Below are 26,439 nucleotides of genomic sequence, written 5' to 3'. Positions count from 1 at the left end.
ATAGGCACCTCCATCACCCCAACAACTGAATAAACTTGAAAAGCAGATATTCCCAACTGTGTCTTCAAGCTTTTTGCTTGCGAAAGACCAGAACTTCGAATAAAACTTTATATACAAAGTTGAAAAAAGAATGGCTAATTCCCTTTGTTTCACTCCTGTCTGCCCCTTCAAATCTGCAAACAAACCAGGTATCACCCATTCACTTCCTATCCTTTATCCGCGCAGTTATATTGGAATATGCATATATATGCTTATATATTCTTTTGCAGTATCCATATTGACATCATAATCCTCAATTTTAAGTGTTTAGCCTGCTTGCTGATTATTCAGGGATAATTATTGACAACTCAGTTGCGCGAAAGGTTATCCGGGTGACTGAAGTGTTTCAGAACTCAAGAACTGCCAAACTCCAATCTTTTAATTTGAAGGTGAGACGTTATTACTAACAACTAATGGGTATGCGCTTGAATTTCAATTCTTTTTCTTTTTCAGTTTCTAGTGGGTAAAAACGCCACAAACATTGGGGAGGTGCTGTTTTATGGCAATTTTACTAGTGGGTTTAAGACCAAGTTCTTATTGTTTATTTGAAATTAATGAATATTGATGAGATAAATGCCTTATGGAATCACATTTTTTTTTGGTTTATTGGATTTGGTTGGTAGTATTTCGTTTACTCATTTATAAGACCAAGACTAGAAGTAGGGAATTGCTGGTTTTTGTCTTGTGAAGATATTTTTTTGCTGATTGCCCGTGAAGTTTTCTATATATTAGGCCTGGTCTGATTCATTTCTCATTCTATTCCTATATAATTGTCATTCTTAATTTTCATAAGACATGTATATGACAGTATAATTTTTTATGTTTGAGCTATCCCTCACTCACCTTAAATTTCTTAGGTAGGGGTAGTTTAAACATGACAAATTATGTTATAATCATAAAAGGCGAAAATTAGCAAAATAGAATGAGACTTAAGCTAAATGGATTCTGAGATTAAGGTACAGTCTGGGAAATGGAGAATTACTAAAAAGAACTTACTTGTACGATTATGTGGTGGAATTGTTGGGTGCTCGAGTTTTATGGCTTGGTGATGGTTGCTTTCTAGTATTCTCATGGCTGAAAGAATTGCCGGGGCTAGAATCTTTTATTTTTACTTTTGAAGACTTCTTATTGTTTTCTCTAATTTCTTGGCTGCAGACAGATTTTCCATTCTGACTTTATATTGGTTTAACAGGCAACAGATAGTAATCCAAGCACCAAATCAAACAGCATTGTCTGTGCTGACTGTGATGGGAATGGTAAGCACAAAAAGTAAAAACAAAAGAATAGCAGCTATTCTTGTTCGTCTTCCTTGCATTAATGCTTTGCTCGGTTAATTTTCCTGGACTAATCTCCACGGCCAAGGTAACATTTTTTAGCAGTTGATGCTGTTTGAAAATGTTCCCATATTTGTCTGTGGGAAGAGTTGTAGGGTGTATTTTACATGTTATTATCTGTTATCTACTGAGCAATATTGGCAACTTATTGATGCAACCATAATATCTACCGCCGAATGTCACTTTCGGAACATTGTGTTCGAAGTACTAGAGATGGTCCTTCTTATATAATAGGAAAGTTATAGAGTCATTTTTTGCTCTTCTCTCGTCCCCTACAGGAGGAGAGAGTTCCTTTGCTTTAGTTAAAAATTTATGGTACTTTTGATATGGTATTTCTAATATTTACTTGACATTGAACTGGAGGAATTCTTTTCATCTGACGCATGGCATTCTTTATGCTCTTTTTAATCTGTATAATTCGTGTAATAGAGTTTCTATAATCTGTATGAAAAAGAAATAATTTTTTGAACCTTTCATTCATCCCACACTGAGGAGGCTATGGTTTTGTTTGAAAATTATTCTTGAATTTAGCAAAGAATATATAGGAACTGTTATGGTACAGCTGCGAGAAGGTGAAGGATCTATTTGGCAGCTTCTCTCATTTTTATTGGTGCATGTATGTCAAACATTGCTTCATATGGTAGATACTTTCGAATTAACACACGGTCTCAAAAATTATTTTTGTTTAGTGATGAGATTTTAAAAAAATAAAATGTCATACATGTGATTCGAGAATTATAATCGTCTATTTATGTCGACATATTTTTATATTATCTAATTTATTCATCATAAAATGAGAAATTATAAAAATGGTATCTGCATATATTAAGTCTATACCTAAATCCGATGCATTAAGGTTCAATTCCATTTAACTGTACTTGATCATTTTTAAACGAACTCATTAATTGATAGCTTATTACGCATAGTAAAGTCCACATTAAACCCATTTACAAAAAAATCCATCAATTTCCTATTTAGGTTTTATGTGATATCTTAACTATGCGTTAAATAACTGTAAAAGTATTTAGAACTGTATTAGTAATATCTGAATGCATCACCAAACAATCTCGTTCATCAATCATAATGACATAGGATCAAAACGGTTTTTGTTACAACTATCATAACTAAACCAATTAATGGTCACGTATATTAGTATAACCGAACGAAATAGATTAAATATGAATGTACAACATGAAAATTACATGTTATGTGATTTAAGCATGCCTATTTTCAATTGGTTCTACTTTAACCTTAGTGAGATCACCTGCAAGAAAACTTAGAAATAATATATAACCCAAATTTATAAGGAGCCCGAATATTATTGATAGAGGAAGTCATAGCTTTAGAATTGCTCAGTTAATCATATTATTGTGGCTATAAGCTAATTTATTGCATCAGAATTGTTAGCCTCGTAGTACTTCCAAGAAATTTAGTTTTTAACCTACATTTTGCATGAACTTTTCCTTTTGCTAATATTTCAGATTCGGATCTGTAACTGACTTTGGGCCGCCCTTGTTTTCCTTCCTGATCCCTCAGGTGCAGTAGCATGTAGCCAGTGCAAAGGAACAGGTGTTAATTCTGTAGATCACTTCAATGGACAGTTTAAAGCTGGTGGATTATGTTGGCTTTGCAGGTGAGATGCACCGATGAATCTGTACTCTTCTTTATTTTGCTAGAACGTTTGATGACGAAACCATTTAACGCACGTCAGTGTTTTTTCATCGTTATTTTCACTGTTGTACGATATGGTAAATTAAGCAAGTAGATCAAAACAAGACAAAAAGACACAGAACTTAAGTAGTTTGGTCGATATGATATACTCATTGGAGGCTCTCCAAGTTCATTATGAAGAATTTTAGAAATAATACTGTCCCTCTCTTGCTTTTCCCTGACTTCCATAAACTCCAACCTCACAATAAATCAAAGATGTTTGTTCTAATTTCTGAAGGTAAAATTACAAATATGTATAACTGCGTATCTTAAAATCAAGAAACACCACAAGTCTGTCAGGCATACTGACTCATGAGGTGGCCAATTACCAGTCTGAAGAGGGATAGAAGATTGGAGAGAAAAGGAAGAAGCTTTGGAGAAGAGCACTAGAAGGTAATGGGAGACTGAGAAGAGGAAATAGGTACAAAAAAGAAAAAGAGAATGCAGAGTGAACAGGCAGGAAGATAGTCAAGGATAATTCTTTACTGGATTTTTCTTGATGCTTTTACATCATAGCAGGGCCAATTTACTAACAGCTATTCCTTGGCTGCAGTTTATTTGATCTTGACACTGTTCTTTATGTCATCCTACTTCGCGGACTCAGTGAGTCATGTTTTCTTGCAGAGGGAAAAGGGATATTTTATGTGGATCCTGCAATGGAGCTGGGTTCGCTGGTGGTTTCATGAGCACATTTGACGATTAAACAGCCACAGATAATTAGATCTTTCTTTGTTGTTTGCTAAAGTTTTGGCTTAATCACCAAAATGTTCCTAGTAAACTTGAGATTCTGTTGAATCGGAAGGAAAAACAAAATGTAATCATATTCGTGTTCGGTCAGAGTCAAAACTACGACTTTCCGCTTTTGAAACAGACGCACTGTCCACTGATCTACAGGTCTACCTAATTAGTTTTGTAATAATCTGTTTTCTATTTTATGAAATCTTTGTATTCTAATTTTAAGTATCTTTTTATTAAAAGAAATCTTCAAGTATAGAGTTTAAGAAGTATGTAAAAAATTTTCATTAAAAAAAAAAATAAGTGTAGAAAAAATAAAAAGTACAGTTAGTTGTATTTTAGGAGAAATATATAATTTTATTAATGATTTTTTATTTTTCTATAAAAATATATATAACACAATTGTTAAATTTTATATAATAATTTAAAAAATATATATTATTAATAATTTAATTTATAATATTTTAGGGTCAATAATTTAAATTCAAAATATTAATTATTCTTGAACCCAAATGTATTATTTATGATATTTTTCATGAGAGCAATTGGACACACTCAATTTAGTAGGTTCTTTTTTATCTCACATACCCAACTAGGTTTAGGTTTAAGTTAGGGTCAATGACAAACACCAATTGAATGTAAGATACATACATATATATATATATATATATATATGCAAACTTACTTCATTTTTCAAACAAATTCAAAAAATATTGTAAAATTTATTTACAAATGTACATGCAATTCAAGTGAAAAATCTATTTATATATTAAATTTAAACAACATAAACCAAGTTTTTAGTGAAACTTAAAATGCATTGCTTATATATATTATATTTCATATCTACATTGAAGTTAATTTTCATAATTTCAAACAAATAGATATATACTATTCAATGATTTATACAAATTCAATTAACGTCTTAGTGACAAGAATATTCTTCCATAGATTGGTTCAACCAAAGCAATAATTAATAAATAAGTACTTATTTCATTAACAATAATAACACCATAATATGTCTTGTAAAGTACTAATTAAACACGATTATATCACTCTGATTATTTAATTAAATTATTATTGAAAATTGATTGATATTTTTCTCCTCCTCCTCCTCCTCCTCCTCCTACATATCAGCAGAGAGAGAGGCCCTACGGCACTCATTAACCCCATACCAGACACCATTTGGTAGATAAACATTATAATAGTATGTCACCGTCTTCGTATATGTGCCGTAGATCTTAACACTCTCGGGTTTCCAGCCGTCCGATCCACTCCTCAGCAGGTACAGATAACAGATGTCACGCGTACAGGGTCCCTTGATTTGGAACGTATCTGTCGAACACCTCTCGAAGGTCCCTGAATACGGGTCATCAAGCCTCTTTACATAAACCTGTTCATCAATCATGGTCATCAAATTAAAAATCCACCAATTACCCATTAATCACCATTCGGCTATCTAAAATGGGTTGCTCTTAGTTCTGGGTGTAATATTTGTTTGGACGCCGAGAAAGTTCGGGAAAAGCGGAGTAGAAACGAGATCCTCAATACCCAAAATCTAAAGGAAAAACAGAAACCCAGATTTCCCTCTTTTACCAAGCCAAGTCAACGTGCATAAATCAAGCCTTCAAAAGGTTGACTAATTCACTAAACTGGAAAAGTAAAACACAAATGATCTCTTTAGATTATACATATATACAAACCTCGTTCCCGTACGCATCACCAAATGCTATACTGACTTTGTCTCTGGTGTAAGCCACAGAAGAGCAGCTGGTCTTGATGATAACTGTGTAGGAGCAGCTTCTTGCATTCAGTAATCCACTCTGTTAACAGCAAAGTAGTTACGTAAATACACGTTTAGAGACCGAAAAGAAAAAAAAGACGATTACTCATCTTCTCGAAATTTTTACTCTGAGGATATGTGTTTGAGAAATTAAATGACCTGGTTGGATTTGGGGGTGAAGGATTTGAGAAGATGAGGCTGTGGAGAAGTGATGGATCTGGAAAATGAGTGTGTGAAGAAGAAGACGAAGGCGAAAATGAAGAGGAGAAGAGAGGGTAGCTTAACCATTTTCTGGGCTAGCTACCGCTCCTTTGATTATTGACTATTGAACTCTGAGTTTTGCCTTATCTATGGTTGCCATCAGTACTATTTATATTTAATCTTTTTACAGGGAATCAGAATAATTAATACAACCACAGCAGACGTAAGGAAGGCACGATTTAACAAGAAAATAGCACATAATAATTTGACTCATATTATTTTAAAAGAAATACTAATTATTTAACTAAAAAATAATTTTTAAATGTGTCTTTATAAGTAATTTAAAGTATTTTGTATATTAATAAATTTAAATTTTTATACATGTTCGTCTAAAAATATCATATAACCGAAACTGTATATTTCTCTTTGCTTTTTAATTATTCTGTTGGTATATGATTGTCTCCAGTTTACTCTTATTCACCTTTCTTACAAATAAATTAAAAAAAAAAAAAACATCTATTAACAAAGGCTCTTAATTATAGGGTCAGGCCAACCTTCTGCGGTTAACCACCAGAAGACTCATTGTACGTATGGAGGCATTTGGACTGCCTGCCTCATTTTGATTTCCAGAAACATTCTCTATTTTCATCCGATGGTGGCTCTCAAAAGCTTTGCAAACTCTAGCTCGCACTTTTAGTGAAATTCTTATCAAGATGATGCAATTGCCAGGGAACAGAAAAAAGACAGTTTTTGGATGCAAGAGGATAAACAAGAGAAAACTAACCCTCTTAAGGGGTAGTAAGACTCACGTTCGAAGAAGAGACCAAATATCTGCTTGTGTAACTAATGACTTTGTTTAACCACATAATTAACCTGTTTCAGCACACCTAGACTACAGTCCAGTCTGATTCTGAATGCTCCAAGAATTGAGACTTCAACACCAAAATGTCTCGCAACTCAGAATTTGTTTCAGTGATATATATACATTACTACAAGTTTATTTGGTTTATACTTCTGACCCTATAAGGCAATCCATATTAGGCAATAACGGTCTAGGTATTCCCACTTTTCTTTCTCAATGAATTTTCTTTTCTAATATATATATATATATCAGAGAAAATCTCAAATCCTTAAGTTATGCACAACATAAGTAGCAGTTTCTTGATTTTGTAGCTTGAATTGGTGAAATATTAAAAATTTACAACAGCCAGGGATGTAGAGGCTTGCGCCACTACTTACACAATATCACAAGACAAGGAGCTGTGATGAGCGAGCATCATGACAATATTAGTCGGAGTATCTCCCCTGAATGCTTGAATGATTTCTCGGTTTCTTCCAAACAACGATTCTTTTCTTCCCTAGTCCAGCCCTGTGCAGATTTATGCAAAATTATGGCACTTTTAGTTACCGGTTTAATAAAGGTTATATGTCCAATTGTGAATATGTAAATATAATTTACAGCACAAGCTGAGCAGAGATTTTGATCAACTTTACAGAGCATTTTTCAGGCAGACAGAAGATAGCTACCTCAGCAACCTTGTTCAGCTTCTCTCGGACATTATTCAACAGCTTGGAAAGGTCTCCATCCCATTTATAGAACTCCAACTCCTTGTTATTAAGTATCATCTCAGAAACCTGAGATGAAGGGAGAAAGAGTTCCACATTAAATGAATTCAATTCCCAAATTTAAGTCTGCAAACGCATTGCATAGCCTTGCGTCCTTGTAATTATGGTTACCATCACAATCTTGAACATGCTCCAATAGGTTAAATTTTGTTTACCTTTTTCCCAATCATTCGACCACCAGCACTATGAGCAAAATATATATTATAGAAGTGGCATATAAAGGATTGAGGATCCTTCTCAGATAACTCCTTAAGATATTCTGCATAGGTAATACCAGGAGAAGAGGGTTCTGGAATGGAGTAGCCCTGCTCTTTGAACCCCTCCAAATCCTTTGCCAATTTCCCAGACCTTTCCAACCCTGTATTTCTGAACTCAGCATCTACATCAAGAAAATGCAAAAGTTATAGGCTTTTCTATTTAGAAGAAGATGAAATGTGCAAGTTAGATATAGTTGTTAAGCAGGCTAGTGGAGACATTGGGACAAACATGATAAATGACCCTTGGAAGTTTAGAACCTTCATCACAGACTCACCGACAAGCATTCCAAGCCATTGACACTTATTCCAAATAAGCATTAGGAAATGGTTTACTTCGTTAGTTTTTGCATACAAGACAACAATGATTTATTCTATAAAAATTTGAAAGAACATAAGGATAACCAACTCTACTTATGTCATAAGCTAGAACTTCTTGGAATTAGACAGTTATCCCACTATCCTCATTTCAACAAATCATGCCTCATATTTACAGTTCCCCCTACTAGTCAGATATTAAAGGCCTAGTAATCCATGTTAACCGAAACAGGTTAAGTTTTCTTTTCTTTTCATACGGCATACGCTGGGTATTAAGAATATGATAGCTGATAAATGCTGGGGTCTTAATTGCTAATTTTTCTGCTTATAAGTAACTTTAAGCACTCTACTCTGAAATCCCTGGCATTTGATAACATAAAAAACAGAACTAAAGTAAAAGACAAACACCTTGTTTAACGTTTTAGGTTCTTATTTCTTTCATCTAACAAATTTATTTAACTATTCTCTTGATATCTACTTAAAATTAACGATACATAAAATAATATAATTTATGAAATATTTATAACAAATATGTTTTCTATTAATTTATTAAAAATATTATTTTTTAATCAATACTTTATTCAAACGCATAATTACTTGCTTTTTTAAATAAAAATTTGCTCATTTCAAGTAACTTAGTACAACTTTTTGCTTTAAGCACATTTTCTTTTTGCATCCTAAATAGCCTCTAACTACTCTCTAAAAGATCCCTAGTGCTAAGAAATCAGCATGCTCAAATTTAGAAAAAGAAATATACGTTGTCCTGAAGTCAAGCTTGTGAAATGTTTTAGTCAGCAAGAAATCTCCCTCCCCTTTTTGGTTATCTCTAATTCACAGTATTTATTGTCAGCTTTCTAGTTGTTTATGCTTTACGCAGAATTTGAAAAAAAATACTTGAGCAGTTTATTTGCTTCTTGCTCTCTCCATTCTTTTGGTTCACGTTTAATATGCACAAGATTTTATCAGGAAATGGAGATTTTTAAACACCTTAAAAACAGTGTTGCTAATCAATCAGGAAAAGAATGAATGAATGAATGAAGTCTTGCCCATTCAGAAATAGGACGAGGAAACGCATAGGACAGGTAACAGACTCTAAAGCCACCAACAACTTATTTGTAATCCAAAAACCATCCATCAAATCCATTGTCTAGAAACAAAAGGAAGGTTGCTCCTGAAGGCAAACTCCTAAAGCTATGCAAATTGCAAACTAACTTCTTTCCAATAAACTGTTCTCACCAGCAGAAAATATCTTCTTAAAGGTTCATGTGCCATCAAGGCAAAAGGCCAACATATATATGCACGATCAGTGCATACACATATATTCTTTAGGAGAAAAAAGGCTAGGTTAAACTTTTAGCCTATTATAGGTTAAACCTTTAGCCTATTATAACTAGCTCAACTAAAAAAACTTAATTACCATGAAATGTTTTTTTCGCCCATAAACTTAATGAACTCATTAAAACTTAGTTCAGTTTGATCACTGCAATCTCACTAATATACTAATTTATTAAGTTATCGATCTCACTAAATTTAGTATTACAAATCGGTCACCATCAGCTCATAATATACTCACAAAGTGACAAGTTCTACGTTTTCAGTAAGTTACTGTCAACTCATAATATATCAAATGTTTTTTTTCCATAAATATAATACACTCGCTAAAACTTAACCCAACTTGATCATTGCAGTCTTATCAATACACTAATTTATTAAATTTTCAATCTTACTGAATCAAATACTACAAGGTGATCATTGTTAACCCATAATATACCCACCAAGTGGCAAACTCTACATTCTCATATCCGAACTTATGACTTTCAAGTTAAATACAATGCTTTAAGTATTCTATCATCGTATGCACGTATATATTAGATTCAATAAGTGAGCTTTCTTAGACAAGAAATCTATCTTCTAATCTACCCTTCTTCTCACTCGTCCAAACCATACACCACCCCATCATATTTAAGAGAGATGATAGCTTTGATGAACACATTCGGTCCAGAACTATTGCTGCCGTCGCTAGCCGAATCATCTTTAACCAAAACAGAGCTATTAAGATGTCGAAAAAACGGAATAAGAGATGCTCTTTTGACATACAGAGCAAAAGACAACTCCCATTAAAAGCACAGAAGCCTTGGTAGAACTCAATGACATGCTTTCCTCCACAACAAGCATTTAATACAAGAAAATTATCAAATTAAGCATGAGACAAAAAGAACAAAACGAATTTTTCAAAAAATAAAATGACCACTTTAAAAACCAATAACCCAACTAGAAAGAAAGCTTCTTTCCTGTTACTTACAGCTAGGAAATGCAGCCTTTTCAATTATCCCTTCAAGAGTATCATACACCAGTTTGCTATCCACAAGGAACCTCAGGTATCCACCAACAGAAGGCTCCCATTTGGTGACTTTCTGCTCCTCCGGCTCCTTCACTTCCTTCTCCCCCTCCTTGGCCTGCTCCTTGGTGTGCAGTCTCATAGCGACAAACCTCATCTCCTCCACAAATCCCTTGGCCTCACCAGGGTACCGCTTCTTGGGCTTCTCGGCAGTGGTCGCCGACACGATGGCGCTCTTCAACGGCATGACTGTACTCGTTCGGGGCGCCTGAAGCCAAAGGGCAGACGGTGGCTTTTTGGCCAAGAAACTCGAACTAAAACCGGGGTTTGCGGGCACCACAACCGGGTTTGGGAGATGGGTTTTGTTAAAAATGGATTGAGATTGAGAAATTGGGGTTAAAGAAGCCATTGATAACACGAAAGCAAATAGAGGTTAGCTCCCGAGGATAATGAGTATACGTAACTGGTGGAGTATCAAAGATAAGAAAAGAAAAAAGAGCCAACGGAGATTTCGAACCCTCGATAAATTCTACCAATTATCAATGGAGTTTGGCTGAATTGTCGGTTCAAGTACTCTTGAAGCTAAAGCGATAAACACAGACACAATTCAACCCAATTATTGAATTAACCAAAGCAATAAAATACAATATAAATAGCACTAGAAAAGGAAACACGATTATAAATAATAGCGGTCAGTGATGGAGTTGAAGTATGGGTCTTCTCTCCTCCCCTCTCTTTCTCGTAGTTATCCGGGTAAATTAGCAGTCAGAGAAATGGCCTTCCAATTATTTTAAGGTTTTAGGCATTGAGATTTGAGAATCAGAATCTTCTAGGATGCAAAATTATGGCCAGGGTGGTGTTTTGCCTTTTGAAGTTAAGGACGGCGTCGTTTTCGTGCATTAGTTCTGTTTATGCGGTGTTCGTTTGTTGTGTCTGTGCCTTGGGAGAATAAAGTATGGGGAATGTTTATTTCTTGGTTCTTGTAATATTTTAATATATTGTTTGTATTTTGTTTGGTCTGCTTTGCTTTAGCTTGTCTTCTACGTTCTCTTTCTCCCATGAACTTGTCTACTTAATTGCCTTAGAAAGGAGCTTTTGCCCTCTTAAGGGTTATTCTTGATGTGATTTATTTTCTTATTAAAAATTTCGTATGTTGAGTTAATAAAATTATCTCTAATTATTTACGTAGTTATAATATTAAGAATTTTATTTAATACATCTCTTACCATTTGATAGTTCTTAATATTTAACTCTATAAATAATTTATTTACTAATAAATACACTTTTATGATTTGAATTTTTCATAGTTTCTAATTAACTACATTCCACCACTTATGTTTTTTGAGTAAGATAATCTCAATTTATTAAATAAAATATATATATATATATAACTATCATAAAATATCTTAATAATTGATTAATTATATATTTTTATTCATAAATATTAATAAATTAAATATGATAAGATTCAAAACGAGCGTAAACAAATAAAGTACACGATATTTTACTTTTTCTCGTGTCTTACTCTATTTTCTTTAAGAGATTTTGTTAACAATCCTTAGAAATTAATAAAATATTTAATCTAATAAAATTTTTTATTAAATTTGTTAGAATATAATAATTATCATTCTTAGCGAAACGTAATAACTACTAATATTAACAAATACTATTTTGTAGATAATAAATGAAAAAAGAATATGGACCCATCACGTTGAAAAAATTACAAATATATTATTGTGATATATATATATATATAATTTATTAATTGCATTAATGTTTCATGATAAATAGTTAATTTAATCAAAATATGTAATTATAAAGTGCTTTTATCTTTACGAAATATTCTCCTTTTGAAAACAAATGAATTTTATTTTACTTATGTAATGAATTAATTTTAGTAAATAAAAACCCACCACTCAATTATATAAACCTTGTACCTTGAAATTGATAAAATCCTCATAAGTCAGCATCTAAGTCGCTTTGGCCGAGTGGTTAAGGCGTGTGCCTGCTAAGTACATGGGGTTTCCCCGCGAGAGTTCGAATCTCTCAGGCGACGTTTAATCGTTTTTTACTTTTCAAATTTTTAGTAAGAAACGAAAGTCAAGATTTTTTTGCACCCTTTTGTTTTTTTTTTTTTGGCCTTTTTGTGAGATTTTTCTCCTGTTAACTTCTGATTCTCTAGAAGCCAATCTATGAAAATTTCATTATTTTCCTGCCAACTTGTCGTAATCTTGAAGCAACAATTGAGGCGGATGTCTATCCGTTTCATTATTTCACCCACTGAATCAACACAAACTTTCCGACCAAAACTTCATCAATTAAACTTGTAGCAGACTTCTCTAATTTCCCCTTCATATCCAGTCTTCACTTCAATGCTGCTCATTTTAATCATCGCCTGTGAAAACTCATGATCAAATCTCAAACCCAGCAAACCCCTGAAAGTGCCAGCATACTTTCGCACAACCTCTCGAGTAGCAGCGTCGTCCCAAAGCCTCTGATCCGACTCCAAAACGCCGGTACCGTCTCGGAGGTTCTTGAAGAAGCTCACATCAAACTTGTCGGGAGTGTCTTTGTCCAATGGAACCTCGTTAAGTCCATCTCCGTTTTGGGGGCATACCGATTTGAGTTGAGCCAGAAAGGGTTGGTTAATGGTTGGGTCTGAATTTCCGGTCCTCGTGAAGTTGTAGAGACGGTATTTGAAAAATCTGCAGTCTGTTTTGCCTATGGTGTGCGCCCCTGCATCCATCCGTATCATCAACAACATGAATTGTATTATACCTATAGAACTGTTTTTTTTTTTTTTTAATTTTTAATTTAGTTTTTATTTTTAAAATTTAAATGTGTTTTACTCATAAAATTATATAAGTTGGTTTATAATAAAGAGAACAAAAATGAAAATAATGGTAAAGTAAGAAATTTTAAAGGAAAAAAATTGTCAAGTATAACGGCTAGTTATATGTAATTTATCAATTGGGTCCATTGTAAAAATATATAAGATAAATTATTTCAATTAGAATGGCTCAAATTTTGTTTTAACTAAAAATCTATGCATATATATTAATTTTAAGATTTAGACATATACAAGTATATAACTCAATTATATATATATATATTAAGAATTGTAATTGAATAGGAATTTAATCAATCAAGAAGCAAAATTAGTACCAACTAGGGTTACAAGATCATGATCATCAAGGCCTTTAGCTGCAAACTTTTGCCTCTGAACATAAACAGAATCAAGAGGGGAAGGTAAGCTTGAGGTCACTTGGGATGATGAAGAAATCCTCCCATCTCTTCTCCCTGTTGGCACTTTCCAACTCGGACCATCACTCTGCAACATATGAAATCCAATTACAATTTAACCTAGTTTGTATTAAATTTCTTTTTCAATTTAACCCATAATAATATTTTTAAATTAATTTTATATGTGTAAAGATTATACCAAATCAACAGCATCACGAGCTGCAAGAGCAACAATATCAGCACAGGAAACTACACCAGGACAGGACAACTCGAGCTGTGATTTTGCATCTTCAATTACTTGAAATCCTCTCAACCCAAGATTCGGAAACGCACTTCTCTCAGACGATGATCCTGTGATCAGCACCGAACCATCGCATCCCTATATACACTTAATTGGTGTGGTTAATAATAATCAAGCACTTAATTATGAAAAATTAGTTTAAAAGAAAAATTACCTGGACGAAACAGTCATGGAAATGGAGCCTGAGCAAGGCAGGAGCAATGGAGGGGTCGTTCTTGAAGTGGTACTCAACAGTAGACCTTACAATGGACTCAGCTTCTGGGCAAGAAGAAGAGTAATACCCATTGCTTAACCCTTCTTGGCTGTGAACTGATTGTAAGGCTATACCCAAAAGTAATACCCAGTAATTACTGCTAATTCCCATATTTTTTTGTATCTGTATGATCTCTAATGCCTAGACTTCTCAATTAGGTATATGTCCTCCTCTCTTGCTACCCATATATATATATATATATATATGTATAGGAGTATGTACTCGTGGATATTTGCAGTTAAGTAATGTACTTGTATATATGGATTTGGTCGTCAGCTACTTTATTTTTTGATAATATATGTGTTTTGGGTAAGATTCAATTGATTTTGGGTCTTTTAATATTGTAAACAGCTTCCTTTTTGGGTGGACATGAGTTGGGGCTCAATATACCAAATGGAGATTTTACTTTGTTCTCCAAAAAAAAGAGAAGAAATGGCTTGGTGGGTATGGTTAGAATTGTTTAAGGAGCAAAAATTAGATATTGGAGAAATTAAATATAGTTATGTATATAATTTTGATGTATAAATAAATTAATTTTGATTTATCTTCAATTTTATAATTATAAACTTTTTGTCTATCTATAATTATATCATATTCATGTTCTTATTTAAGTTGAAGTTACATAATTTGCTGTTACTTGTCTGATTTACCAATGTCTACTATTTAACTACTAGTACCCAAGTTGGATATGTGAGCACTAAGAGGATGAGTACTAAATTAAGATTCCTAATTTGACTTGGGAAGCCAATTATTCATCCTTCCACTTTTATATGAATTTTCATATAAAATCACTTTTATTTTAAATTAAATTTTTGTTCTATTCAATTGAATGCAAATTTCTAAATAAATTCTACAATATTTATGAATTTGTTTCAAACATTATAGTAAAATTTAATTCTTACTAATTTTAAATACAATGAAGAATTAGATTCTCATTTTTTTTAAAAAAATAAGATAAAAGTGAGAGTTTTTGGATTTTTTATCTACAAAAAGGGCTTTATGTGAGATTCAATGCGCGTAACAGACTATTAGTTTATTGGGTCCATTTAAAAATGATTAATTTCTGTCAAATGATTATATGTCTTAATGTTTCGAGATTAAGTATGAACTTGTAATATGTGCATATATTATATTTGTAATTTCTCATTTTATGATGAACAAAAATAGAAAATGACAAAAATTAACGATATAAAAAGACGACTATGGTCCCCAAATCGTACGTATGTTTTATTTTATTTTTTTGTTATCCCATCAGCAGAAAATAAAGTGTTGAAAAATCACGTGTCGATTTAGAAGACCTACCGTACTACGCAAAAATTCATTCTACTATAGATTCATATACGCTTCCGTATTCGTTTTTTTTAATTTAGTACAAGTAGCTGCTTTGACTTAATTTAGTTCTAGCTAGAGTAAGATGAAATATACATTTAATATATTGTAATTTTATTAATATAAAAGGTAGATATATAATTTTTTATAAAAAATTAAGTGATATATAGATAGGAATAATAATATAATTGAAATCAATGTCTAAAATAAAGATATATAAAAACATAATTTAATTCAAATTTATAATATTTTTATTTAAAAAATGTAATAATTATTACATTAATTAGTAATTAATAAATTAAATATATAAAGTAAAAATACATTTAGAATTGATGTAGCGATTCAGAACTTAAAAGAAAATAAAGTTATAAATTAAATGCGGAAACGAAATAATAGAATTTAGCGTTTATATTCCTTACACAATAATTTAAAATGCCCAATATGGCTACGGGAATGTCCATTCTAAAAGAACAAACAAAAATCAAAGAAATAAACAAATGTAATATACTGAGCATTCTAGGAGGACCTTCACTAACTTTTGAAGGGAGTCTTGGTGGTAAACTATTCACAACCCTCTTGTTGTTCAGAATATAAGTTTTGGTCCTCTTGATCTAAAATAGTTAATGAAAGGGTGAGCTACACTATTCTAGTAAAAATATCACACTACTCACCAATACAGAAATTGAAGGTTAATAAAAATTATAAACACAACCAATGAAGCTTTTAATTTAAGTAAATTCATTTATCATAAGAAAAATTATTTTATGCATATATTTACCGTTGCAAGATTTTTAAAATCAACCTATAGATACAATAATTCAAATAATATTCTAATATCATTTTCAGGTGAGTAATAACAAGCATTTTCCTTTTTTATTTGCCTACTTGTATCCCTAGGGACCCAGAAGGATATCTCACTACGCGTGAATTAATATTCTACATTGTCAACTAACCGATCGTCCCATACCATGTCCGATATGAGCGTCAAAAATACCATTCTTCATACTCCATCCGGTATAATGGTGAATTAAGCTGTCCCCATACCCCGTCCGGTATGAGCGCCAAAACTACCATTCTTCGATACCCCGTCCGGTATGAGACAACGTTCACGGTAGGATTCTCTATGTACCCGGTCCGTTCACCATCTCCCATGATGTCCAGTAAGGCTATCATTCATTAATTCACATAACCAATCAATTTTTCGTTTGCATATTAATTTGTAATTTCACAAATCAACTGTAAATCACACAAGATAAGAAATATATATATCAAGAAAACACAAGTGAATCATTCAACCATTCCAGTATATTCTCATGTATTTAAAACTGTAAAAGTGAACAATCAGTTACACAGGACAAACAAATAAATGACTAACCGGTTTCAGCTTCATTAGTAACCTGTAATTATTCTCAAAGTTTTCTAAATTACACAAAATATCATATTATCGATTATTAAGCGTCAATTCCATAACAGAGAATAAGGTAAGTGATTCTTACCCGAATCGGTGCATGAAACACTAAATTTTTTATTGCACCTGCTGGCAGTCCTCGGGTTTCCTGAATTTTTCTACGGAGATTAAAACATACTTCACGTATTTAAAAATACCCCAAAAATCTAAAATCAGTGTTAAAATCATTTTTCGGCTAATCTTGGGGTTTCGGAACGGTGGCACCGTTATGCTTCAGTGACGTCACCTCCGCCCGCAGCGGTGGTTTTCCTCAGTCTAGCCGTTTTCGGCTGATTTTAGCCAATTTCAGTTGGCTTTATATCATCCCTGCGAAGAAACACGTTAGGAGGTCTCGATTGCCCGAAAAAAATCAAAAAACTAGAAACCTACTGGTGATTGGATTTTTCGGTATGGCAGCTCCACCGGTTCACCTTCATGGTTGGGTATTTTTCTAAAATCAACATGTAGAAAATATAACGGAGGAAAAATCGTACGAAACAGAAATCGGAAAGGGGCTCATCGGAGGCGGTTGCACGTTTTGCCTGCGGCGGCTCTATCGGACTTTACCCACAATTTCTAGCTTACCCGTCATTTATTTTGCTCCAATATGGCCACAGGGGTGCTCAGAATCGAATTCTGAGTGGGTTGGAGAATTTTTACCTTTTTTAGCAGTTGGAAGTGGCTCCAGTGCGGCGGCGGGTGACGGTCGGCTCCCTTCTCCGATGGCTGATTCTTCTTCTCCAGCGAGAGGCTAGTGGCTAGGGCTCAGGTCCTGTGTGATGCAAAATATTTATACCCATCTTGCATTAATCTAGGCAATTATTGCATTTAATCTCGACCATCCGTCGCGTTTAAGTAGGAAACAATTTAGACCATTCATCGCATTTGATCGCGACCATTCGATCGCGTTTGAGGAGGAAAAGGATCTGAGCCGTCCACGCGTATGGGAATGCTTCTGGGTCATCCGATCGTGGGGGCATGCAGATTGTCAGTGTGGCCTCCCGCGTGGCACCGAGTCAGCTTGCCTTACCACACGGTGCACTTCAATTCGTCGATGCTGCTGATCGGATGGTCCAACGTTGCGTAATTTTTTAAAATTATATTCTAACCCTCAGTTTCTAATTTTTCTTTCAAAAATACCACCGAACCCAATTTTTCACATCTTTTATTAAAATTATTTTCAATCTCATTCCTGATTTATTTTTTCTAAATAAAACAAAATTTTTATTAAATTAATCTATAAAATGTATTTTATTTTATTTTTTTTATATATCTCTAAATTAACAAAATTTATTCCGGACTAATTCTCTGATCCCAGGTATTACAACTCTCCCCCTTTAAAAGAAATTTGATCCTTCAAATTTGTCACTCTCACTTAATCAAACAGTTGGGGATAATGAGCTATGAAGTTTGATTCTAGCTCCCATGTGGCGTCACTCTATGTGTGATTCTACCATAAGATCTTAACGAAAAAAAAATTTCGGTTGCAAAGTACTCTACTCTTTCGGTCTACAATGCCTACTAGTACCTCTTCGTAGGACAAATCATCCTGCAGTGAAAGGGGCTCGTGGGCCAAGATGTGAGAGAGGTCCGAATTATACTTGCATAGCATGGACACATGGAACTCATTATGGACTCTGAATAGTTCTGGAGGTAGTGTCAGTCTATAGGCAGCGGTACCAATTCTGTCTAAGATCTCAAATGACTCAATAAATCGGGGATTTAGTTTTCTTCTCTTGCCAAATCTACTGATTCTCTTGAAATGGGTGACCTTGAGGAACATTTGATCACCTTTCTCAAATTCCAAATCTCTCATCGGGGTGTGCGCATAACTCTTCTGTTTGTTCTGAGTCATCTGGATGTTCTTTCTGATCTTAACTATTTTGGTTGTAATCTCATCCACAAAATCTAGGTCGAACAATTTTCTATCACCCACCTCTTTCTAATAGATCGACGATTTACATGGATAACCATATAACGTCTCGTACGGAGACATGCCAATACTTAGTTGGTAGCTGTTATTGTAAGCAAACTCTATTAAGGGTAAATGATCATTCCAATGGCCTCCGAAGTCAAGAACACAATGTCGGAGCATATCCTCCAGTGTGCGGATTGTCCTTTCTAAGTATCTATCGGTCTGAGAGTAGAATGCGGTACTAAGAAACAGTTTTGTTCTCATGGCTTGCTGAAAACTATACTAGAACTGAGAAATGAATCTGGGGTCCCTGTCGGATACTATTGTCATCGGTACTCCATGTAACCTGACTATCTTCTGTATATATATTCTTAATAGCTTGTTTAAGGAGTCGATCATCTTGATGGCTAAGAAGTGATAAGACTTGGTGAGTCGGTCAACAATTACCTAAATGACATCATGTTCCGAGCGTGCCCTAGGCAATCCTATCACGAAATCTATTATGATGTGTTCCCACTTCCACTCCAGAATCAGTAATGACTGAAGCAGGTCGTCTCAATGCTGATATTCTGCCTTGACCTACTGACACACTAGACACTTGAAAATAAAGTCGGCTACCTCTCTTTTCATCATATTCCACCAAAACTAAGGTCACATACTTTGATACATTTTAGTGCTTCCAAGATGCATAACAAACTTTGAGTTATGAGACTTTGTCATGATGTCTCTTTTCAGCTTACTGTCACATGAAACACACATCCTATCTTCAAATCTGAGCAATCCATCAGTAGATACTCAAAATTCTGAATTTACTCCCTGTTTTGCATCTTTCCTAAAGGCTGCTAAAGTGGAATCAGCGGATTGGGCTTCCTTTATTTTCTATATCAACTTGGGTTGAACAGTCAGGTGGGTCAAGTATGTAACTCTCTTCAGGTCCTGAAGTCGAACCTATTATGCTGCCCCTATTACCCTGCATTCCAAAGCCATTAGGTGAACTAACGTACTTATATTTTTTCTACTGAGTGCGTCGGCTACCACATTGCCCTTACTCGGGTGATATAAAATATTGCAATCGTAGTCTTTAAGGAGTTCTATCCATCTTCTTTGACGAATGTTGAGATCTTTTTGAGTGAATATGTGTTTCAAGCTCTTATAGTCGGTATAGATCTGAAAAGTCTCCCCATACAAGTAATAGTAACAGGTCTTCAAAGCATGGATAATCGCGGCAAGTTCTAAGTCGTGGGTGGGGTAGTTTTTCTCATAACTCTTCAACTACCTGAACCCATAAGCTATGATCTTCTCATACTATATCAGAACACAACCTACCCCCAGTTAAGAGGCATTACTATAAACTATGTATACACATGTCCCACTTGGAAAAACCAATATAGGTGCAGTAGTCAACCGCTTCTTTAGTTCTGAAAAGCTTTTTTCACAGTTCTCGTTCCACTCAAACTTGACATTCTTCTTTGTGAGCAGGGTCAAAGGAGCAGTTAGGCTAGAAAATTCTTCTACAAATCTGCAATAATAACCCGTCATTCATAGAAAACTACAAATCTTTTTTACCGATATCAATTTCTCCCAACCAAACACTGCCTTAACTTTTTCAAAGTTTACTGACACTTCATCTTTTCATATGATGTGCCCTAAGAATATAGTCTGCTCGAGATAGAACCCACACTTACTTAACTTTGTATACAATTTTTTTGCTCTAAGAACCTGCAAAATCTGATCAGATGGTGAACGTGTTCTTTTCTACTTTTTGAATAGACCAAATTATTATCAATAAATACAATGACAAACTGATCCAAAAATTTTATGAAAACCCTGTTCATTAAATCTATAAAGATGGCTAGTGTGTTGGTTAGTCCAAATGGCATGACCGAGAACTCATAGTGTCTGCACCTGGTTCGAAAAATTGTTTTGAAAATGTCCTCTACCCTAATATTTACCTTATGGTAACCTGAACGCATGTTTATTTTGGAGAAGACTTAGGTACTCTGAAACTAATCAAAAAGGTCATCGATCTTGGGAGGGGGTACTTGTTCTTGATCGTGACCCTGTTTAGTTCCCTATAGTCAATACAAAACATTAACATGCCATCTTCCTTCCTTATAAATGTGATTTCAATACCCCAAGGGGACACACTATATTGGATGAACCCACTATCCTGCAATTTATTGATATATTTTCTCAACTCTTCCATCTCAACACGGCTCATGGTAAGGGGCAACTGAGATGGGTTGGGTGCCTGACTGAAGATCTATGGTGAATTCAACTTCTTTGTCTACTGATAGTCCGGGTAGTTAATCAGGAAACACATATGGAAATCTTTGACTACCGGAATATCTCGGATGCAAATTTTTTTCTTATGTTTGCCTAGTTAGAGAAAACAACCGAGTTAAAACACTTTGTAATTGAAAAACTGTCATGAGGGAATAATGTTTAAAATTTTATTAATTTGTAAATGACTCTTCATTAGGAGGGTTGAATACAAGTTTTTTGTGAAAATAATCTACAGTAACGTGATACACTACTAGCCAGTTCATTCCTAGAATTATATTAAAGTCTCCCGTGTCAATCTTTATTAGGTCCACACTCAATTTTATATCTGTTATATCTATGATATAAGCTCTGTATATAACATTTTCTAGTAGTGTCTTACTCCCAATAGTAGATATAAATAACATAAAATCAAATTCTTAGGGTAATACATTCAAGTTTGGTGCAAAAGCATATGAGAAAAATGAATGTGAGGCACTAGTATCAATCAAAATATATGTAAAATAATTACAGATAATGTACGTACCATGTACCAAGTATGAGTTGGCTTCTGCATCTTGCTGAATAAGGTTGTAAGTTCTACCTTAGATAGGAAGTCTGGCTTGGTTCTGATTACTCGGGCACTCTTTCGCGTAGTGCTGGGCACTCCCATATATACGGTAAGTATTATTAAGATGATAGCAAGGTCAGTTCCCATGATCCTTGCCATAGTACTGGCAGGTCCTACTGCGTCCTATTACCAAAATCTGAGAAGGAGTCTAAGTCACTGGCCTAGGTCTCTTATTCTACTGAACAGGTACAATGGGTGCTGGTCTGTGGTGTGAAACTGGGGGCCTGAGGTTCCTCACTGCTGGAGGAAAAATGCGAAGGTTCCTCTCCACTAGCTGTGCCTTAGCCAAAATAAATTAGTAAGTACTGAGCTCAAACACATACAGTTGCTGTCTAATCTCAGGACGAAGGCCCCACTCAAACTTCCTTGTCTTTCTGCCTTCATCCATCATGTTTTTAGGGGAATACTGGCATAACTCTAAGAACTTTCGGGCATATTCTGACACATTCATATCACCCTATACTAGGTGTGTAAACTCAATTTTCTTCAGATGTCGGAGATGCTCTAAGAGGTACTCAACATTGAAGGCCATCAAGAACTGTTTACAAGTAACTGGAACGAGCAGGGTGGCCTGCTTGAGCTGCCGCCAGCGATCTGCCTCTTCCACCAGCATGTAGATAGCAAGTATAACTCTCTGTTTGGGAACCACCTTAAGAGTCATGAAAGCCTTCTTTACCTTAGCTAACTAGTACTTGGCTTCTTTAAAGGAAGATGTTCCTGCAAAAGTAGATGAGTTTAGTCTTTTGCACCTCTCAATGTAGCTTGAGTCCATCATGAGTGGAACTTGATCTGTAGAAGGGACCGAATGGCCCTATGGTGGTACTAGATGATACGGTCGAGGCACCGAATCATACTGTGGTAGTGCCAAATGGTACTGTGGAGGAGTAGGGTTGTACCAGGGTGGCTCAAGATCCTTCCGCTGCAGGGGTAGCTCAAGTTGTGGCATCAGGGGAGGGTCTAGTAGCTCCTTCCCTTCCTCCCAGGCCTGCTGGGCAGTGATGAGTCTCTCCAGTATTTTAAAGAGTCAGTCAACATTATCTCGAAGCGAACACTCCTGGACTGCTCGGTTTAGTGGGGGTCTTCTTCTACTCATCTATCTGTACCTGCACTTCACAGGAAATTGTTGAGCGATAATTCATTTTTTTGTGTTTCTTTAAGTTTTTTGTGTAAGGAATGGTTACGAGGAATGCGACTCTGATACCAACTGTAGTGATCTAGAACTTAAAAGAAAATAAAATCATAAATTAAATGCGGAAGCGAAATAATAGAGTTTAGGAGTTACATTCGTTACACAATAATTTAGAATCCCAATAAGGATACGAGAATGTCCATTCTGAAAAAACAATCGAAAATCAAAGAAATAAACAAAGGCAATATACTGAGCATTCTAGGACGACATTCACTAGCTTTTGAAGGGAGTTTGGATAGTGAACTATTCATAACCCTCTTGTTGATCAAGATCTGGGTTTTAGTTCTCTTGATATGAAATAGTTAAAAGTGAGTTACACTAACCCAGTAAGAATATCACACTACTCACCGATACAGAAACTGACTGTTAGTAAAAATTATAAAAACAACCAATTGAGCTCTTGATTTAAGTAAATTCATTTATCATACCGTTGCAAGATTTTCATAATCAACCTATAGAGACAATAACTTAAATAATATTCTAATTCCATTTTCAAGTGAGCAATAACAACCAGTTTCCTTTTTTATTTGCCTACTATTATCCCCGATGGTCCATAAAGATGGCCCACTACGCGTGAACCAATATTCTACATTGTCAACTAACCGATTGTCCTCATAACCCGTCCGGTATAAACGCTAAAAATATCATCCCTCGATACCCCGTCCGGTATAAGGGTGAATCGGACCGTCCTCATACCCCGTTCAATATGAGCGTCAAAATTACCATTCCTCGATACCCCGCCCGGTATGAGGCAACGTTCACAGTGGAGTTTCCTATGTATTCGGTCCGTCCACCATCTCTCAGGATGTTCAGTAAAGCTACAATTTATTAATTCACATGACTAATCAATTTCCTGTTTGCATATTAATTTTCAATTTCACAAATCAACCGTAAATCACATAAGACAATCAATATATATATCAAGGAAGCACAACTGAATTATTCAACTATTCCAATATATTCTCATGTATTTAAAGTTATAAAAACAAATAATTAGTTATACAAGACAAACAAATAAATAACTAATCGGTTCCGGCTCCATTAGTAACCTGTAATTATTCTCAAAAAATTTTAAATTACACAAAATAGCATATTATCGATAATTAAATTTTAATTCCATAACAGAGAATAAGGTGAATGATTCTTACCCGAATCGGTGTTCGAAATACTGAATTGTCTATTACACCTATTGGCGGTCCCCAAGTTTTTTTAATTTTTCGGCGAATATTAAAACACGCTTCACGTACCTAAAAATACTCCAAAAATCTAAAATCGATGTTAAAATCACTTTTCGGCTAATTTCAAGATTCCGACACCGCGGCACTGCCGCCCACAGCAGTGATTTGCCTCGGTCTGGCTATTTTTAGTCGGTTTCGGCCAATTTTATACCAATGCCTGCGAAAAAACACGTCAGGGGACCTCAATTGGTCGAAAAAAATTAAAAAAACGAAAACTTACTGGTAGTGTAATTTTTCGGTGCGACGGCTCCACTGGCTCACCTTCCCAATTAGGTGTTTTTCTTTTATCAACCTGTAGAAAACAGAACAATAGAAAAATCGCATAAAACGAAAATCGGGAAGGGGCTCATTGGAGGCAGTTGTGAGTTTTGCCTGCGGCAGCTCTACCGGGCTTTACCCGCGATTTTCGGCTCACCTGTAGTTTTGCTTCGATATGACCACAGGGGTGCTCGGAATCAAATTCTGAGCAGGTGAGAGAATTTTTACTTTTCTTAGCGGTCGGAAGTGGCTCCGGTGCGGTGACGGGTGGTTGGTTCTTCTTTTTCGGCGGGGGGCTGGCGGATAAGATTCAGGTCCTGTGTGATGCAAAATATTTATACTCATCTCGCGTTAATTTAGGCCATTCATCGCATTTAATCTCCTTCGTCTGATTGCGCATAAGTAGGAAAAAATCTGGACCGTTCATCGCATTTGATTGCGACCGTCCGATCGTACTTGATGAGGGAACGAATCCAGCCGTCCACACGCGTGGGAACGCTTATGGGTCGTCCAATCGCGGGGACACGCGGATCACCAGCATGGCACCGAGTCAGCATGTCTTGCCACGCGCAACGCTCCAGTTCATCGAGTCTGCTGATTGAACGGTCCTATGTAGTGCAATTTTTTAAAATTACGTTCTAACCTCTAGTTTTTGATTTTTCTTTCAAAAACACCATCCGAACCTAATTTTTCATTTTTTTTTTACCAAAATTGTTTTCAATCTCATCCCTAATTTATTTTTTTCAAATAAAATAAAAATTTTATTAAATTAATTGATAAAATGTATTTTATTTTATTTTTTTATATATCTCTAAATTAACAAAATTTATCCCGGACCAATTCTCCGAAATCAGGTATTACAATTGAATTGACCTAAAATTAGAATGGAGAATTGCCCACATAAAGTGACAATTAAGGAAGGTATCCGCGTGAACAAATGTTTTTAGTAGAAAATTATTTATTATTTAATAAAAATAATTATAAAAATATTATAACTTTAAAAAAGTATAAATTATATATTTAATAAAAATAAAATTTTAAATTTTAAATTTAATATATAATACAGCGAGTGGATCGTCAAATACCCACAGCTAGTGATTGCGTAAAATATATACATGTATGATAAATAATGTCAATTAGTTGTAATTGCACAAACTATATATATTAATGATCGTTTTGCTCAGTACAGTCAGAAGCCATTTTCTGATTTAAGTATAATCTATATATATATATATATATGTATGTATGTATACACTAAAAATTATTTATGAGTTTGGCAAGTAGCACGTGCCTTGAAACTAAAATTATATTTGATAGATATTATTGCAACTTTTGTACGTAAATGCTTATAATATGGTCTTTTTTATAAATACAATAGAATGAAGAGATTACATATAATATATAAAACCCAAATGGAGAAAAATCTAGACCATCTTTCTTAAAGAAATTTACAATAAGTCCACTAAATTTCTTGGGCAGAACTTTTTTTTTTACCTCATTTTTCCAGGGAGGTGTGTGAAAAGAAGTCATCACCATTTACGACGATGATACAGGATCATCCCCACATTAAACATATATTGATATCATAATAGAAGGAACATAATACAGTGCTTAATATAAAATGGTATCATTTCGACTAACTCCTTTCACAAATCTTATCCACATGCATATATAAATATAGGCTTTTGAAGTTTGAACTTTCTGGGTTTATAGAGGCCAGAGGTCTTTTCCGAAGGGTTCTTGACATTCACTCTTGCCGCGGCCTGTTTGTCGTCCGGTACAGGATATGCATATATATATATATATATAGTGTACGTTCTGGTTTTTCTTCCTTTTTTTCTTAAAAAAAAAAAAAAATAGTTCAAGTCTTGGAGATGGAATTTTGGTTTTGGCAAGTAAAAAACTTCAGTAAGCATAATTATTTTTGCTTGCATTCACTTTAAAATATTCAATTTAAGCTGTAACAAATTAAGCAAAAGGCAAAGTGAAAACGTTCATTTTCAACCTTATAAAAGCTGTAACATGGAGAAATAGAAAG

The 26,439-nt window shown here is 34.5% G+C and overlaps 4 protein-coding genes and 1 non-coding gene across 7 annotated transcripts; 2 read left to right on the top strand and 3 right to left on the bottom strand.

The window, feature by feature from the left end:
• The first annotated feature begins 5 nt into the window (after nt 1-5).
• On the top strand, nt 6-4,043 carry LOC110812726 (DnaJ/Hsp40 cysteine-rich domain superfamily protein). Of its 2 annotated transcripts, none has more exons than XM_088208387.1 (5): nt 6-188; nt 331-428; nt 1,232-1,295; nt 2,910-3,006; nt 3,637-4,043. In XM_088208387.1, the coding sequence occupies exons 1-5, from the start codon at nt 131-133 to the stop codon at nt 3,767-3,769; spliced, it is 450 nt and encodes a 149-aa protein (XP_088064513.1). In that variant the 5' UTR covers nt 6-130; the 3' UTR covers nt 3,770-4,043. The 2 variants fall into 2 exon arrangements, with proteins under 2 accessions (XP_088064513.1, XP_021895254.1); XM_022039562.2 differs by having other exon boundaries at nt 8-188; nt 3,708-4,043.
• Nucleotides 4,044-4,788: 745 nt separating this feature from the next.
• LOC110812683 (embryo-specific protein ATS3A-like) lies at nt 4,789-5,957 on the bottom strand. Its single transcript, XM_022039503.2, has 3 exons — nt 5,758-5,957; nt 5,519-5,638; nt 4,789-5,208 (listed from the first exon to the last, which is right to left on the bottom strand). Exons 1-3 carry the CDS (start codon nt 5,884-5,886, stop codon nt 4,942-4,944), a joined length of 516 nt encoding a protein of 171 aa, XP_021895195.1. The 5' UTR covers nt 5,887-5,957; the 3' UTR covers nt 4,789-4,941.
• Nucleotides 5,958-6,865: 908 nt separating this feature from the next.
• Nucleotides 6,866-11,252, bottom strand: TED4 (Plant heme oxygenase (decyclizing) family protein). 2 transcript variants are annotated; one of them, XM_022039528.2, is made up of 4 exons: nt 10,300-11,252; nt 7,581-7,804; nt 7,294-7,434; nt 6,866-7,168 (listed from the first exon to the last, which is right to left on the bottom strand). In XM_022039528.2, exons 1-4 carry the CDS (start codon nt 10,742-10,744, stop codon nt 7,076-7,078), a joined length of 903 nt encoding a protein of 300 aa, XP_021895220.1. In that variant the 5' UTR covers nt 10,745-11,252; the 3' UTR covers nt 6,866-7,075. The 2 variants fall into 2 exon arrangements, with proteins under 2 accessions (XP_021895220.1, XP_021895221.1); XM_022039529.2 differs by having other exon boundaries at nt 7,327-7,434; nt 10,300-11,243.
• Nucleotides 11,253-12,309: 1,057 nt separating this feature from the next.
• Nucleotides 12,310-12,391, top strand: TRNAS-GCU (transfer RNA serine (anticodon GCU)). Its single transcript has one exon. It is a non-coding gene; the product is annotated as a tRNA-Ser (tRNA).
• A 118-nt stretch (nt 12,392-12,509) lies between these two features.
• Nucleotides 12,510-14,273, bottom strand: LOC110812706 (peroxidase superfamily protein). The gene is made up of 4 exons (XM_022039534.2): nt 14,034-14,273; nt 13,778-13,957; nt 13,501-13,666; nt 12,510-13,071 (listed from the first exon to the last, which is right to left on the bottom strand). The coding sequence occupies exons 1-4, from the start codon at nt 14,241-14,243 to the stop codon at nt 12,650-12,652; spliced, it is 978 nt and encodes a 325-aa protein (XP_021895226.1). The 5' UTR covers nt 14,244-14,273; the 3' UTR covers nt 12,510-12,649.
• Nucleotides 14,274-26,439: the final 12,166 nt, after the last annotated feature.

This window comes from Carica papaya, chromosome 7, assembly GCF_054855325.1.
Source record: "Carica papaya isolate Zhongbai chromosome 7, ASM5485532v1, whole genome shotgun sequence".
Taxonomy (NCBI): domain Eukaryota; kingdom Viridiplantae; phylum Streptophyta; class Magnoliopsida; order Brassicales; family Caricaceae; genus Carica; species Carica papaya.
Note: the sequence above shows the minus strand (reverse complement) of the source record. Positions and strands in the feature narration are given on the sequence as shown.